Raw genomic sequence first — 15,544 nt, 5'->3', positions numbered from 1 at the left:
TAACAGAAGTGAGAGAGGATATCCCTGCTTTATTTGAATTGGAAGGGGAAAGCAATCAGTCTTTCACCATTAAGTACAGTGGTAGTTGTTGGTTTTTTGTACATGCTACTCATTCAGTTGACGTTTCCTGCTAGTTCTATTTTTCTGAGACTTTTATCTTGAATGGGTATTGAATACTGTCCTGAGACTTTCTGCATCAATTGATATGATTATGTGATATTTCTTCTTTAGCCTCTTACTGTGTGATTACATTGATAGATTTCCAAATATTGAACCAGCTTCACATCCACCAAAAAAACCCACACTTGGTCACCGGTTATAACACTGCTGATTTTTCATTACTATTCTGTTAAGGATTTTTGCATCTTTATGTGTTTTCATTTTCTGTACTGTTTTTGTCTACTTTGGTACCATGTTAATGCCTTCAAAAAATGAATTGGGAGGTAGGTATACTTCCTCCGAATTCTATTTTCTGGAAGAGATAGTGCAGAATAAGTGTTCATTTTTTCATTGGTAGAACTTTCCAATGTAACCATTTGGGCCAGAGATCTTTTTCAGGGGTTTTTAAATTATAAATTCAATTCATTTCATAGCTATAATGCTATTCATATTATTTCAAATTTGATGAGTTGTGTAGGTTGTATTTTTCAAGTAATTGATTCATTTATTCTAAGTTATATTTATATGCATAGTTTTTCATAGTATTCCTGTACTATTCTTTTGATATTTGCAACATCAGTAATTTCATTGTGTTTCATTCCTGATATTGATCACTTGTGTCTTCCCTCTTTGAACTTATCAAAGAATCAGCTCATTTATTGATCATATTGTTTTCCTATTTGTCAATGTCTTTGATTTCTGCTCCGATCTTTATTGCTTTGTTCATTCTGCTTGCTTTTATTTTGCTCTTCTCTTTTCTAAGTCATCCTTGATACCATGAATTTTGGGGAGGGGCTAGATGGGTTCAATGATGGCCCCCAGGAAGAAGTATCCACATCCGAATCCCCAGAATCTATAAATATTGCCTTATATTGCGAAACGTGATCAAAGTAAGGGTCTTGAAAAGAGACACTTATCCTGGATTATCCAGATCAGCCCTGCATTTGATCACAAAGGTTTTTCTACAACGCACACAGGAGAGATTTGAGACAGAAAAAGTGGTGGCAATATGACCACAGAGGCAGAGATGCGGCCACAAGTCAAGGATCTCCTGGATTCACCAGAAGCTGGAGGAAGCAAGGAACAGAATCACCCCTAGAGACTTTGGAAAACTTGATTTCAGACTTCCGGCCTCCAGACCTGTGAGAATAAGTGTGTGTTAAGCCATGAAGTTTGCGGTGGTCTGTTACAGCAGACCGAGGAAGCTACCAGAGCTGGAGAGCAGCGTCTCTGTTGGTGTCACTGGCTGCTGTTTCCAGCGCCCGCCAGGGACACATGGGGGCAAGAGGCGTTCCCGGGGAGCTCACCGCGTGTGACCGCTCAGGGCCAAGGTCCCCGCTGCTCTGCATCCTTCTCACTATCTTCCAGAGTCTTCTTTGTTTGTAAATAACGTCCCACGGTCTCAGCTGTACTAGAAGGTGGGGAAGTACATCTGCTCCACTTTCTGGAAGTAGGAGTCCAACCTCCAGGGTTTTCATTTTTTCAACCTATTAGCATTTTCGAGTTATATTACTCTTTTATCATTTTTGTATTTAAAATTTTCTATTTATTTATTTGGCTGCATTGGGTCTTAGTTGCTGCATGCTGGATCTTCCCCTGCGGTCTCTCTAGTTGTGGTGTGTGGGCTTAGCTGCCCCCTGGCGTGTGGGATCTTAGTTCCTCGACCAGGGATCGAACTCATGTCTCCTGCAGTGGAAGGCGGATTCTTAACCCCTGCACCACCAGGGAAGTCCCCATGTTACTCTTTTGAAGCACGAACTTTGGTGATGGTTCCTTACTCAGAATTCTTCAGTGACTTCCAACTGCCATTGAAATCGGCCCCTGACAGTCATTCCCTCCCTGATCTGACCCCATCCCAGCCTACCATTCCGGTCTAAATTCCCACTGTGTTCTCCACCAGTGTTTCCAAAATCATGCTTTATCACACTCTAGTTCTTTGGGAGTTACATCAATGTTACATGCACATGGCAGGAAAATAAAAGGTGTTATCATCAAGCGAGTTGGGAAAACAGTGGATTTAGGCAGAAGGAAGCCAGTTTATTATCAAGGGACTTTCAGATCCTTCAGTAAACCAGTGCACAACGTGAATCTCTAAGAGGCACTTAAAGCATGAACCGCTGTTCCCCAAACGTCCTTTACATGGAACCCATGGTACTGCCTCCACAGAAGGCACTCTGTGAAACTCTTCTCGTCTGGCTTTCTTCTCCAACCACACCTGCCTGCTCGGGATCACCCGAGCTCACCATGCAGCCCTTCTGCTACACGGAGAAGCTTTCGTGAGACGACAGAGAGACAGTGCGGGCTCTGGCACCGCTCGATTTCTTCAAACGTTCCATCGCAGTTGGGTTTTGAGTTTGTTAAGTCCTAACCAGAGGTATTACAAAAATAGTGAGATCTGTCATGTTCCAAAATAAAGAATCTGTTTTTTAAATAATTCACTAAATAACACCGTGAGAGGATACGAGGGGCGGGACCTCCCCCATCCCCCCACGGCCGCACACGGGGCAGGGCTGTGGGCACAGGGGGTCAGCAGGCTCGTGGGTGACAGACACCCATTCCTTCTTTCCTTCTTCTCCAAGGCAGCTCGCTCCCAGGGACTCTTTGGGACCTGCAGGAAGGGAGATGCTGTTCCCTCCTGGCTCCAGATAGTCATGCTGGCTGGAAGGACCGCAGCCTGGCTGCAGGTCGCAGGTGGAAGGACAAACGTTAGCAGCAGTGAGATCACAGGAGGAAGGAGGATGGGGCAGGGCGGGATCTGTGGTTTCGAGGTCTGCGCAAGAGAAGCCAGATCCAGATGAACCGTGAGCCATGAAGACAGGCCTCCTCTGGAGAGCAGGAGGGGTCAGGAGGAGGCAGCTGGCACTGAGCGCCGCTCAGACTTCGTCCTGGGAGCCAGTTGGGTGTGGCCACTGTGTCTGGAGCACTCCTCTCCCCATGCGGGGGCAGTGGTGGCCCCGGCAGTATCTCCTACATGCTGCCCCCCTGCATCCACGTCCGCTGGGCCTCTGCAGCAGAGGAAATCCGGCGAGTGGACGAGCTGCTGGCCGTGCCCACGGAGGGCCACGCCTTCGGTCCACGGCGACCGTCACGGCTGCTGGAGGAGCGCGATCTCCATCTGGGTGCCAAGGACGCCGGATGCGATGACACTGGGGCCTGGGGCCAGGCGGCCCATTACGGCCAGGGCCGCCCACCGTCACGAGGCCCGCTCCAGGCTCTGCTGTTCCTCCTCCTCCGAATGCAACCAGCTCCAGTCTAGAGACTGAAAGTCAACGGGCACGTTAACAACTATGCAGCCACCCTGGCACCTGGTTTTCTTCTTCGGGAGGCAACCAGCACGATTTAGAAGGAAGGCAAGAGCCTTTCATTGAGACAGTTGAGTTTCTGCAAGGGACCCCAGAACCAGAGCTGTGTCTTCAAGACCACGCAGGAGCCTATCTTCAGATGGGCGCGGAGCCCCTGAGACTCTGGCCAGGCAATTTAAGTGTTATTCCTACAGCTCACAGCACTGACCTATGCTCACTGCACACCCAGGTGCCCAGGGCTCATCTCAGCTCTCCACCTCCAGCCTCACCAGCTGGAACCGCCCGGCCAGACTTCCTTTTCCTCCAGCAGAAGCAAACAGGCAGTACAAGGATCGAAACATACAGGGCCCAGAGGAGGAAGAGCAGCAAGGAGGAGACACAGAAAGCCCCAATCCGGAGAAGGACACTTGAAGAAACAAAGAGGTGATCACCACTGGTGGTGATCCCTCCAATCCTTCCCCAAACCGAGAAGTTCCAGTCTCCCCAAACCGAGACTGTATTGGCAGGAAATGGCCATTAAAAGACCCAAGCGGATGATCAAGCATCCTCTCAGCAAGTTCAGCTTTGCCTCGATGTCTCTGCACCCGGACTCATTTTTCTTTAGATCAGCTTCCCTAGAGCTAGTCTTGCTGAGTCCCTAAGCTCCGAGTCCCTGAGAGATGGGGTGGTGATGGCTTTGTCCCTGGAGCCCAGCACTGCACCTCTTACGTGCATGCCCAGCAACCACACGGAAGGAAGAGTGGGAGAGAGGCCTTCCCACGGGGATGCCACCTGCCTCGTAAGGACCAAGCGTGGTGAGGATGAGAGGAGACAGAGCACGAGAGGTACCTGCGCTTGTTCAACAGCTGTCAGCCCTGCTATCAGGATGAATAAAAAAGATGTACCAGAAAATCCCAAGTGTACACCGAGATCAAGGCGGCAAGGCGTCGCCTCTCTCTCAGCTTCTCCTCGTTGGCTGCGGAAAAGGAAAGGTGTGGCGCAGCCGGGGTCCCCATGGGCCGTTACCCGCAGACTCTGGTCCTGCTCCTTCATGGTGTCCTGCAGGGCGTTCTCCAGCTGGGCGCAAAGGGTGTGCGCTTCGGCCACCAGGTCTTCACTGCAGAGAACGATTGGATTATTAGAACACGGTCAGTGTGAACTTCTCAAAAGTAACAGATTACTGTGTACAGATATGCTAAAGGGCTTCTGGAAAGATTTCAAAAATTAAACGATTACTCTGATACTGAGTGTCTTAAAATATATGACACGGCCTCGGCGATTTCCTCTGTCTTCTTGAGGGCTGTCACAGAAGCTCGAAGCCAGCCGTGAGCATCGCCGTTCATGACATGAGAAAGCACAGGTCTGGCCTGATGAAAAAGTTCGCAGCCGAAGAGATCTCTTAGGTTCTCTCTAAACTGCCACAATCTGAAAATCTCTCCCAGATCACCTGTGTCACAGTTTTTGAAACTGACCAAGACCTACAGACCACGAGACTTCCCCCGGCGTCCTCAGCTCTCTGAGACTGGGAGCAGTGTTCTAGAAACTGACTCATCTGCTGCCCTCTCGCCTCTCCTATGATGAGAAACGCACACGTCCCACCTTCTCTACGGGAAGAAACGCACACGTCCCGAGAACAGGCCGTGGCTGAGAAAAGCGAGAGCAAAGCAAGCCACCTGTCCTGTTCTAACCTCGGCTCCAGGATGTGGGCAGACAGACGGCAGCCTGCGTCCCCAGGACGCCTTTCCCAGCGCTTTGAGGATCTCCTGGAGGAACGGGCAAACCCAGCAGGAAGGGCCCCGCAGTTCCTCCTCTCACCGCAAAGGGGGCGCTGGTGGGAGGAGCAGAGCCCAGACTCAGCCACCGGCCACTGACCAGGCACCAGGCTCTGTGCCCGCCCCAGAGGCCCCGGACCTGGCTACCACCCTCAGGGAGCTAACCGGAAGTTGGGGAAAGAATTAAGAATCCGACATGGGAATCCTCTGGTGGCCCAGTGGTTAGGACTCTGCCACTTTCACTGCCGAGGGCCCAGGTTCAGTCCCTGCTCAGGGAAATACATTCTGCAAGCCAAGAGGCCAAAAAGAGAAGTAGGAAAAAAAAAAATCCAAAACAGTGCAGGCTACAAACTCCCCAAAGTACGGGAACAGGACTTTTTGAAAACAGCTTTACTGAGATAGACTCACAAACCATAAAATTCACCCGATTGAGGTGCACAACTACACACTTCTAGTGCACTTACAGCGTCGTGCAACCACCGCAGAGGTCTAGTTCTCGACCGTTTGCATCACCCAAGAGGAAACCCTGTACCTGTTGTCAGTCACTCCCCTCCCTCAGCAATCGAGTCTACTTTCTAGCCTGTAGATTTCCCTTAGGAATCGATCTTAACCATCTCCAGTGCCTGGGGCCCAGCAAGGGACGGCTCTGAAGAAATGGTTATGAGACTGAACCAGAAACAAGAAACCACACGGGGGTCTCAGGAGACGGCGATCTGTGCGTGTCTGTCTGCGCCGCGGAGTGGGTGGGAGGCAGGGCGTCAGCAGAGCCGAGGACCCGGGACTCCAGGATGCAGGGGGGTCAGCCCGGCCTGGTTACCCGGGGCTGCCGATCCCGAACCTGCACGTCCAGCGAGAGCCCAGAACCCACTCATGCTGCTGGTCTGGACCAGGCTCCAAGACCCCCAGGCAGAGCCAGGAGCTGCTTGGGAGCGGGGGTGAGCCTGGAGAGGACGCTTGGAGGCTGGAAAAGGCCCAGCCTTGGCCCCGAGGCAGCGGGCCGCCATGGCTGGTCCCTGAATATCCGGAAGAATAACTCGATCAAAACAGTCTCCCATGAAGACGGATTTGACCAGAGGGGGCCTGGGGTAGCAATGGGCAGTAGGCACGGAGGGAAAACCTCACAGGAAGGGCTCTGAGGCTGCACGCCCAGCTCTGCAGCAGGGGAGTGCGCAGCTGGCAGGGCGGGGAGGGGTGAACGGCGTGGGGGCGGGGGGAGGGACCACAGGAGGGACCAGCAATGCGTGACTGGGGTGCGCTGACCAGCGGACACCTGGGGACCTGCTTCTATGAGCAGACAGTGTTAGTGATGGACGGACGAGGGGACAGCACGGGACTGGTCAGCGCTGGACAGAAGGTTCCCAGCCAGTGAGAGCAACCCGGCCTCAGATAAGGATATGTGTCTGAGCAGGTCTCAAGCAGTTCTGCGAGCAACACACCACGTCCACCCCCACCGCGCCTGACACAGGGTACAGACGCCAACGGGCGCGCACAGAGCTACGGATGGGTGACGCGGGTGACAAGAGACCCGTGCTTCTGCGCCCATGACCTCCCAACGTGCCCCGGACTTCGGCACTGGGCGCCACGGATGAGGACTGACCTCTTCTTGGCAGCCTCGGGCAAGCTGTCGGAAGCCGCGCAGTGCTGCGACATCAGCTGGCCAGGGTGACTCAGGCGGGAGGCGTTCATGCTGTCTGGGCTTCCACTGACGGGACCCCGGACCTTGCTCTAGAGGGCAAAACCAGAAAGACAGTCAGCGGTCTGGAGGCTTAGGGATGACTGAAACTTTGCTTTCACGGCAGGAGGTTTTCTCATGAGCTGCCTGGCCATGAGACACTTGCTCTTCCTGCACAAATCAGGCAACATCGCTGTCTGATGGTTTGCATTTCGGCTTAGAAACTGCTTCTGCATCTGCAGGTGTAACTTTTTTGATTAAGGGTTCTAAATACAGAGAGATGTGAGGGTTTTACTTCTTTTTTTTTTAAATCAACCATTGGCCATTTAAGTTTTTTGGATTCTAAATACAGAGAAATTTGAGGGTTCTATTTCTTTTTTTTTTTTAATCAACCATTGGCCATTTAATTTTGTTTTTTTGGCTCTGCAGGCTCTTGATTGCAGTCACAGGCTTCTCTGGTTGTGGCGTGAGGGCTTAGTTGCCCTGTGGCATGTGGGATCCTGGTTTCCCGACCAGTGAACGAACCCTCGACCCCTGCATTGGAAGGTGGATTCTCTACCACTGAACCACCAAGGCAGGCCCTGAGGCTTCTACTTCATTAACTGGATTGCTTAACAAACCCTTACAAGGAAATGAGAAGGAAGGTGCGTTTACTCTTCCCAAGGAGAAGACAAACACACGGAGATCCTAGGTGACTTCCTGGGACGTGCGCCACCTGGGGAACAGATGGGGCCGAGGTGTTCTGACTCCTGGCCCGCGGCAGCCGGTGCTCCTGAGGCAGCGGGCCTCCCCCGGCCCGTGGCCGAGCGGCTCTGCTGTCAGCGTCCACAGCCACAGCCTCCCTGCCGCCTGCGCGCCGGGCTCTGTCCAGCCAGCTCGATTCCAAGCTTTTCTCGGCTCTTCTCCCGTCTCTGTCCTGGGCTCTCCTCTGCGCTGCGGTTTCTCTCTGAGCAGCACACGGGGGGATCACAGCCACCTCGGGATGGTGGGCGCACACAGGGCGGGCTGAGCGCTAAGCAGCACAGGCCTGGCTCAGGGCCCCGCAGGCACGCCCCACGGGGGCTGAATGCAGGTCTCCAGGAACCCGGGGTGTGACCTCGTTTGGAAAAAGGATCTTTGCAGATGTAGCTAAGGATCCTTTGATGAGATCGCTCTGGACTATCTGGGTGGGACCTAGACCCTGGAATAAATGTTTTTACAAGAGACGCAGAAGAGGACTTCCTTGGTGGTACAGTGGAGGAGAGTCCGCCTGCCTATGCAGGGGACACGGGTTTGATCCCTGGTCCAGGAAGATTCCACGTGCAGTGGAGCGGCTAAGCCCGCGCACCCTAGAGCCCGTGCTCTGCAACCAGAGAAGCCGCCACAGTGAGAAGCCTGCGCGCTGCCAACTCGAGAATAGCTGCCGCTCACCACAACTAGAGAAAGTGCGCGGGCAGCAACAAAGACCCAGTGCCACCAAAAAGAAACAAATTTTAGAAAGAGAGAGAGAGAGACGTAGAGAAGGAGGCCGCACGGAGTCAGAGGCAGAGACTGGAGTGATGCTGCCACGAGCCAAGGAGTGCTGGAGCCAGTAGCCTCTGAGAAGCAGCGAGAAGGGATTCTGCCCTCGAGCCTCCCGAGGCCCAGCTGACACGTGGACGCTGACCCTGCCGCCTCCAGGACGGGCCTGCCGGGGCTCACTCACACATGCGATCTTCAGGAGGTTCCAGAGCTCCTTCTGCCGCTTCTCCTGCAGCCGCACCACCGTCTTCTCATCCTCGCTCATCAGGCTGACCACCTCCTCCACCTTGGGCAGCAGCTCCAGGGCCTTCTGCTTGCAGACCACAGTCTTACTGTGAAGACCAAGCGCAATGAGCTCCAGCGCGCCTGGGTCACTGGGGAGCAGGACGCGGGCCCCGGGGGGAGGACTCTGCTCAGCTGCTTCGGGCGGGAGCTCCTTTGGGGCCCAGGGGAGGGGACGGCAGCCTAATACCTGAGCTGCGTATAAATCACTCGCACTTTCTTCTCAAAGCCTTGGATGGCCTGCAGGAGCAGCCGCACCATTTCCTGGCTGTCACCGTCAGTCCGCTGGTCTGCAAAGCGGGACAGAGCCGCATGGTCTGTGGGGGGGGCCGGCCCGGTGCTGGGCAGCGGGGGACCCGGGAGGCGGCCCACTCACCTCTCGGTTTCTCTCTCAGCCTGCGGTAAAGCTCCCGCGCCTGCTCTTCTCTGAAACACAAGAGGCAGCGGATCCGTCAGCACCCAAGGCTAATGAGCTCACCTGGAGCACCAGAGCCACTTCCGGCAGCATCACCGACTTCTAGAAGCCAGGCGGGCAGCATGTCCCGGCTGGAGGAAAGGATGCTTCCTGGGGACATCACGGGCGAAGCCCACGACACAGGGAGGCCCGGCTCACTGTCGAAACTCCAACTGAAAGCTCACTGCTGAGACGTCCTGAGAGTCCTCAGGACAGAAGCCTCCTCTGTCCCTCAGGATTCCCCACCCACCTGGCCCCTGCAATTCAGAGGTGCGGGTCCTGAGTTCAGAGAAAGTGGCCCCTGAAACTAAAGCCAGGAGCAGACATGCCCTCCCTGGGGCCCTAATACAGTGAGATGGGCTGACATTTTCAGGAGTTGACTTTTGTTTGAAAACCAGAGTAAAATAAAATGCTGAATAACTTGACAAAATACAGGCTACAAATAATCAGAGCTTCCGGTCCTAAGAGTCCTGGCAGATGCATCAGACGCCTGGCTGAGCCCCAAGGAGGCTCTCCTGGTGCCCCCATCTGCTCCCAGGATGCCAGTAGGGGTTATTCTGCCCAGCGGCGGGGTTGGGGGGGTGTCCCTGGAGCCGAGACCAAGTCCTGATCAGGACTCAAATGAAGAGTCAAGGTCCTACCTTCTAAGACTTGCCCGGCTCCTTCCCTTCCTACTTCCTGCTTCTTGGGCCGTGCCCGGGTTGGGGTATGCTGGGTAGCCAGGCGTCTGACCTGATGCTTTGGAGCTCACGAACCATGGCTCGGGGCCTTATCTGAACTGCTCCCCACAACTGTGAGGTCAGACGGCTTTTCTGTATCAGGTGAGGCTCAGACAGACAGAGGTCTGCCTGGGGTCATCTTCCAGACGTGCCAAGAGGGCTTCCCCGGGGCCGGGCTGCACGGGAGGGCGCGCTCCAGCGGACCCACGCTTAAACAGCCCGCCCACCCCGCACAGACGCATGCACACACTCACAGGTCATCCAGCGTGCCACCCTGCTTCCGGCCCATGGGGCTGCGCTGCAAGTCCACGATGTCCGTCTGTAGGGCCATCATCCGCTCCACCAAGTGCTTCACCTCGTTCTCCTGGAGACAGAGCCGCTCTGAGGCCAGCCGAATCGGCCAGGGACTCCTTGGACGCTGGGCTCTCAGGGGAGCCCTCGGGCCTCACCATGGACCTTTAGCTGCCCAGCTAGAAGGGACACGGACTTGGGAGTCCGCAGCTGGGACCTGGGCCTGCCACCCGCCAGCTCTGTGGCCCTGAGGCAGGTCACCCTGGCCCCACGCTGCAGTCTCCCCCACCGCAGACTAGGGCGAGATGTGATGGGGCCGGAGAGGACCTGGCCTGGCCCCGGGGTGGAGACCAGCCGGGGCACGCTCCCCTCTCCTAACTCATCCTTGATCTCAGGGGTTACACCCACGAGGACAGAGATCGGGGGGACGGGGGTGGGTGTGGAGTGGTGGCTCGTGTCCCTGTGCCTGAACAAGGGGTCACCCACCTCGAACGAGACACATCGGCACCGATTTACAGAAACAGACACTACGACATGGAGGGGAGGCTCCCTGCCTGAGTTCACCAGGCAGATGGTGGAAACGTCCAGGAAAAGGCCTTGGAGCCCAGGCTTCCGAGTGAGGTCCACCGGGGCACTCCGCCTCCCCAGCCTCATGATCAGCACCGTTCAGCGGCATTTGATTCATAGCCCTCAGACTTGCCCCTTCAGACCCGTTCCTTCCTACGGGTTCAGTGTCCCGAGGAGGAGGTCAGGGCAACTTCTGACATGACCGAGTGCTACTCCTTTAGCCAAGGGCCCTTCTCGCGGGAAGAGGTCTGCACTCCCCGGGACACGTCAAGTCCTAAGCCTGACTCTGTGTGGCTCCCGGACTGGCCACACTGGGGACCTCTGCAAGGCAACCCCGCCTCCTGCCAGTAAGTGCTAGCTGAGGGCAGAGAGCCTTGGCGAGGAAAATGTGATTTTCAACACAGAAGCTGGACTGAGCACTCAGTGAGAAAGGAAAAAGATGGCAGGGAAGGGGGTGCCCTCGGCCGGGCTGGGGACCCCAAGGAGCCTCCTACCCGTCCGCAGAGCTCCACGGCCTGCTCCATTTCCCTCCAGGCTAGCAGCAGCTTGTCTGACGCTGGAGGAAAAACATGGAGGGAAGAAAAAAACACAAAATGAAAACACCCCAAAACCAAGTAAGTAAAAAGGAACTCCACTCTAAGAGAACAAAAAAACACTTGAGAAAGAAGAGTTTAATGGTCTCTCCAGACTGATTGCAAAGGACGCACTCACTGATCCCAAACTCTGTCTGCTCCCTGTACTTCTCCAGGTCAATCTGGATGCTGGTCTTAAAGAAGTCCAGCTTGGCCTTGAGCTGCTGGGACATGGAAGCCATCGAGTTCTTCATCTTGGACAGACAGCTGTTGTTCCGCAGCAGATTCATCCTGCAGGGGCCCCCAAGAGACACACCACGGGCGTCTTTGGGATCCAGGTACCACTTCCCGGACAGAAATAAAAGCGGCCTCCAACACCTTGGCAGGCCCCTGCTATAATTAGTATAATCATAACCAGAGCAGCCACTTTTAACCCTCATGACAATTTACTGGCCCGTGGTGATGGGTGAGGCTCTGCTCCGAGACTGGAATTAGGTGAAGTGCCACGCAAAGGAACCCAGACCAGCCACAACCCAGGGAAGGAGTCGGCCCGGCCCAGCAGGGTGGCCGACCCACAGTGGAGCCGGGCCAGCCCCCCGCCCCGTCCACACCCCTGCTCCGCTCGGACCACACCACCCCGCCCACCGACGGCTTCCCGCCCGTCCAGGGCAGTGCCTCCCTCCTGCCCCTCCCGACGACGGCCGACCCCGGGCCCCGCCCCGCGGCCGGGCCACCAGGTGCTCTGGGCACCTACATGGCTGCGCGCTGGCCCTGCTGCAGGCGGCTGCAGTCTTCCTTCAGTGCCTGGATGCTGTGCCAGACCTGGCCCCACACCTTCCGCAGCTGGAAGAACGGGAGGTTCCTCTTGGGCTCTTGCACTGAACGGAAACACAGGCGACGGTCAGGGCGCAGTGCCTGCGGTGGACGCAGGCAGCCCGCCCCCGGAGCCCGCTGGCTCAGCTGTTACACAACCGCCTTGGGTGTTGGGCCTGCTTGGGTGTTGGGTGTTGCTCACTTTTGCACCCCGCTGTACACACACATCCAAATTTAGAGAAGCACAGAATACCCTGGAAGGAAGACCCAGGAGCCTGGCAGCAGTCTTCCCTGGGAAACTGGGGACACGCAGGGGCTTACTCTTCACTGTATGATTCTACTGTGCCTTTTGGTATCACGTGTGTGTATTAATTACTAACATACAAAGACAACTTCAAAAATAAAATGGTTTTGCGATTCAAGGTCAACGGCCCATGGGCCATCTTCTCTGTCCTCTGTTTAGATGAGGCTGAAATTAGCTGAAGACATCCTGTCCTGCCTCTGGCGGGGCTGCTCCTTGCATGTGCGACTGAAGATGGCTGTCTGAGGACCGGGTGGACTCGCCTGCTTGGGGGACCCCTCCGGTGGCCAAGGCTCTCCTCCTAGCTCTGTTCTGAGAGCTGTAAGGGATCCATTTTTAAAACAACAGGCTGTGCTTACGGATGCAGCTGACGCTTTCAGGCTGGGGCTGTGGGGAGACCTGGCTTTCATAGACGACCCTGCTGTTGTCAAAGAGGAAAACGAGGTCCATGTCCAGCGTGCGGCCCTCGTTCAGCTGCAAAGGGACCAGAGGCAAAATGAGGTCTCGCGGCCCCCACCCCACCGTCTCCCCCAAGAAATGGGGGAGACTACAGAGCATCCTGGGCCAGGATGTGCCAGGCGCCCACCAGGCCTCTCCCAGCACCTCTGGCCTCTGCTGTCCTTGGCTGTGCCCTTTATGCTTATTACTTGAATGCACACCTCATCTACAGCGTAGTACATTCTGCTCTATCCCCTGTCTTTATTGTGTAACTCAGATGCCTGCCACCTCCTTTACTGTCCAGGTCCTCTTCCCCTGTGTTAACTTTGCAGCTCATTTTGTGCAGCGGTCAGCACGGTACTGCACATGTCGGGGGGGTCAGAAACAGTTCCGGGTGACGTGGAAGAATGAAGCATCGCTTTGGCAGCAAGGGCAAAAGGCATGCCCAGTGGTCTGGAAGGAACAGGTAAAGCGTGGGGCGACCTGTGTCTCCCACCAAGCCCGCGGGATCTCGTGTTCCCACCTCGGAACAGGCAGGCGCCTGCCCGGTGGTGTGGCTGGCGGGCTGCCTGGTGCCCGCAGGAGGCCGGGCTCACCTTGCCGTCTGAGAGGCACTGCGCGGCGGGCTTGTCGGGGATCAGGGCCAGCCCCGCCTCCTGCAGCAGCTCCTGGTCCTCCTCGAGGATGCCAGTGTCCTGGCGGATGCGCGCCTTCAGACTCTGCAGGCTCTCGTCCTCAGTCACAGGGTACGTGTGCATGGTGCCTGTGACCATGTTCAGGACGTGAAGCAGCTGCAACAACCCGGGGGTCACGGGGGGTCACGGGAGGGCCACGGGAGACACTGCTCGGCGGGGATGCCTGCCTGCTGGCCCGGCCTCTCGGGAGCCCCGCCTGGGGTCTGCAGGCCAGGGTCTCTCCCCTCCTGTGCATCCCCAGTGAGCGCCTCATGACCCGTCAGTCAGCAAGGGTCCCATCCCACCCTCACAGGGGTCAGGGGGCCCACGGCCTGGGGCGGACCGGGCGCGGGCTCACCTTCAAGTTCAAGATGTCGTCCAGGGCCTTGAAGCAGCCGTTGGGCCCGTAGACGGGGTCGGTGCCCCTCTGGCGCGGGTGCCACATCAGCATCAGCTGAAGCCACTTCTCCAGCCGCTGGGCCAGGACGCTGAGAGAGGGCGGGGGTGTGTGTGTGTGCCCACGCGCGTGTGCAAGGCCCAGCGCCAGCTTCCTGTCCCATGTGTACACGCGCGTGAGGCCCAGCACCAGCTTCCTGTCACATGTGTACGCGCGCGTGCAAGGCCCAGCACCAGCTTCCCATCCCATGTGTGTGCACCCACACGTGTGTACAAGGCCCAGCGCCAGCTTCCTGTCCCATGTGTGTGCATGCATGCGCGCGTGCAAGGCCCAGCACCAGCTTCCCATCCCATGTGTGTGCACCCACGCGCATGTACAAGGCCCAGCACCAGCTTCCTGTCCCATGTGTGTGCTCCCACGCGCATGTACGAGGCCCAGCACCAGCTTCCTGTCCCCACGCGCATGTGTCCGGTGTGTGTGCCCACGCGCATGTGCGAGGCCCAGCACCAGCTTCCTGTCCGGTGTGTGTGCCCACGCGCATGTGCGAGGCCCAGCACCAGCTTCCTGTCCGGTGTGTGTGCCCACGCGCATGTGCGAGGCCCAGCACCAGCTTCCTGTCCGGTGTGTGTGCCCACGCGCATGTGCGAGGCCCAGCACCAGCTTCCTGTCCGGTGTGTGTGCCCACGCGCATGTGCGAGGCCCAGCGCCAGCTTCCCGCCCCACGTGTGTGTGTGCATGTGCGTGCGTGAGGCCCAGCACCAGCTTCCCGCCCCACGTGTGTGCGTGCATGTGCATGCGTGAGGCCCAGCACCAGCTTCCCGCCCCACGTGTGTGCGTGCATGTGCGTGCGTGAGGCCCAGCACCAGATTCCCGTTCCATGTGTGCATGCATGTGCATGAGGCCCAGCACCAGCTTCCCGTTCCATGTGTGTGCGTGCATGTGCGTGAGGCCTAGCACCAGCTTCCCGTTCCATGTGTGTGCGTGCATGTGCGTGAGGCCCAGCACCAGCTTTCCATCCCACATGTACACACGTGTGTGAAGTCCAGCACCAGCTTCCCATCCCACGTGTGTGCGTGCATGTGCGTGAGTGCGAGGCCCAACACTAGCTTCCCATCCCATGTGTGTGCGTGCATGTGTGCGCGCGTGCATGTGTAAGGCCCAGCACCAGCTTCCCGTCCCATGTGCGTGCATGTGCGTGAGGCCCAGCACCAGCTTCCCATCCCACGTGTGTGCGTGCATGTGCGTGCGTGCGAGGCCCAACACCAGCTTCCCGTCCCACGTGTGTGCGTGCATGTGCGTGAGGCCCAGCACCAGCTTCTCGGCGCACGTGGGGAGCGAAAAGCACATATGCTTCTCACGCTCCACATGACCATCACACAATGGGGCTAAAGTGATCCCTGAGGCTGAATCACCCTGAGGAAGGGTAAGCCTTCCCCTAACAAGATGAATCGCTTGGGGGCTCGACCCCCTCGCCCCCACCAGATCTGTGCAAACACACTCCCGTCGGGGGCCTCTGGGCAGAGGGCCGTGCGAGACCCTCCAGGCAGCTTTCCAGGTGCTAAGCAGCCCCCTCCCGCATCGCGGATTCGATCCACGTTGTCAGTCGCTCCCTGGAAAGCATCTGAGGGGTCCATCCCGCACTGCTGGGCACC

General features: G+C 56.7%; 1 protein-coding gene across 2 annotated transcripts in view; it reads right to left on the bottom strand.

Moving 5' to 3' along the window:
- Window positions 1–2,175: 2,175 nt before the first annotated feature.
- IKBKB (inhibitor of nuclear factor kappa B kinase subunit beta) overlaps window positions 2,176–15,544 on the bottom strand; it is a 50,629-nt gene continuing 37,260 nt past the window's right edge. The window contains exons 10-22 of one of the 2 annotated variants that reach the window (XM_043454697.1): window positions 13,854–13,983; window positions 13,418–13,612; window positions 12,743–12,857; window positions 12,024–12,147; window positions 11,409–11,560; window positions 11,192–11,253; window positions 10,094–10,203; window positions 9,043–9,092; window positions 8,857–8,956; window positions 8,569–8,716; window positions 6,810–6,937; window positions 4,467–4,557; window positions 2,176–3,418 (exon numbers count right to left, since the gene is read on the bottom strand). In XM_043454697.1, the coding sequence (XP_043310632.1) occupies window positions 3,353–3,418; window positions 4,467–4,557; window positions 6,810–6,937; window positions 8,569–8,716; window positions 8,857–8,956; window positions 9,043–9,092; window positions 10,094–10,203; window positions 11,192–11,253; window positions 11,409–11,560; window positions 12,024–12,147; window positions 12,743–12,857; window positions 13,418–13,612; window positions 13,854–13,983 (1,471 nt within the window). In that variant the 3' untranslated portion in view covers window positions 2,176–3,352. Of the gene's footprint in view, window positions 3,419–4,466; window positions 4,558–6,809; window positions 6,938–7,145; window positions 8,717–8,856; window positions 8,957–9,042; window positions 9,093–10,093; window positions 10,204–11,191; window positions 11,254–11,408; window positions 11,561–12,023; window positions 12,148–12,742; window positions 12,858–13,417; window positions 13,613–13,853; window positions 13,984–15,544 lie in introns of those variants that run through there. The other variant, XM_043454695.1, reaches the window with a different exon arrangement.

Source organism: Cervus canadensis, chromosome 31 (assembly GCF_019320065.1).
Source record: "Cervus canadensis isolate Bull #8, Minnesota chromosome 31, ASM1932006v1, whole genome shotgun sequence".
Lineage (NCBI taxonomy): Eukaryota > Metazoa > Chordata > Mammalia > Artiodactyla > Cervidae > Cervus > Cervus canadensis.
Note: the sequence above shows the minus strand (reverse complement) of the source record. Positions and strands in the feature narration are given on the sequence as shown.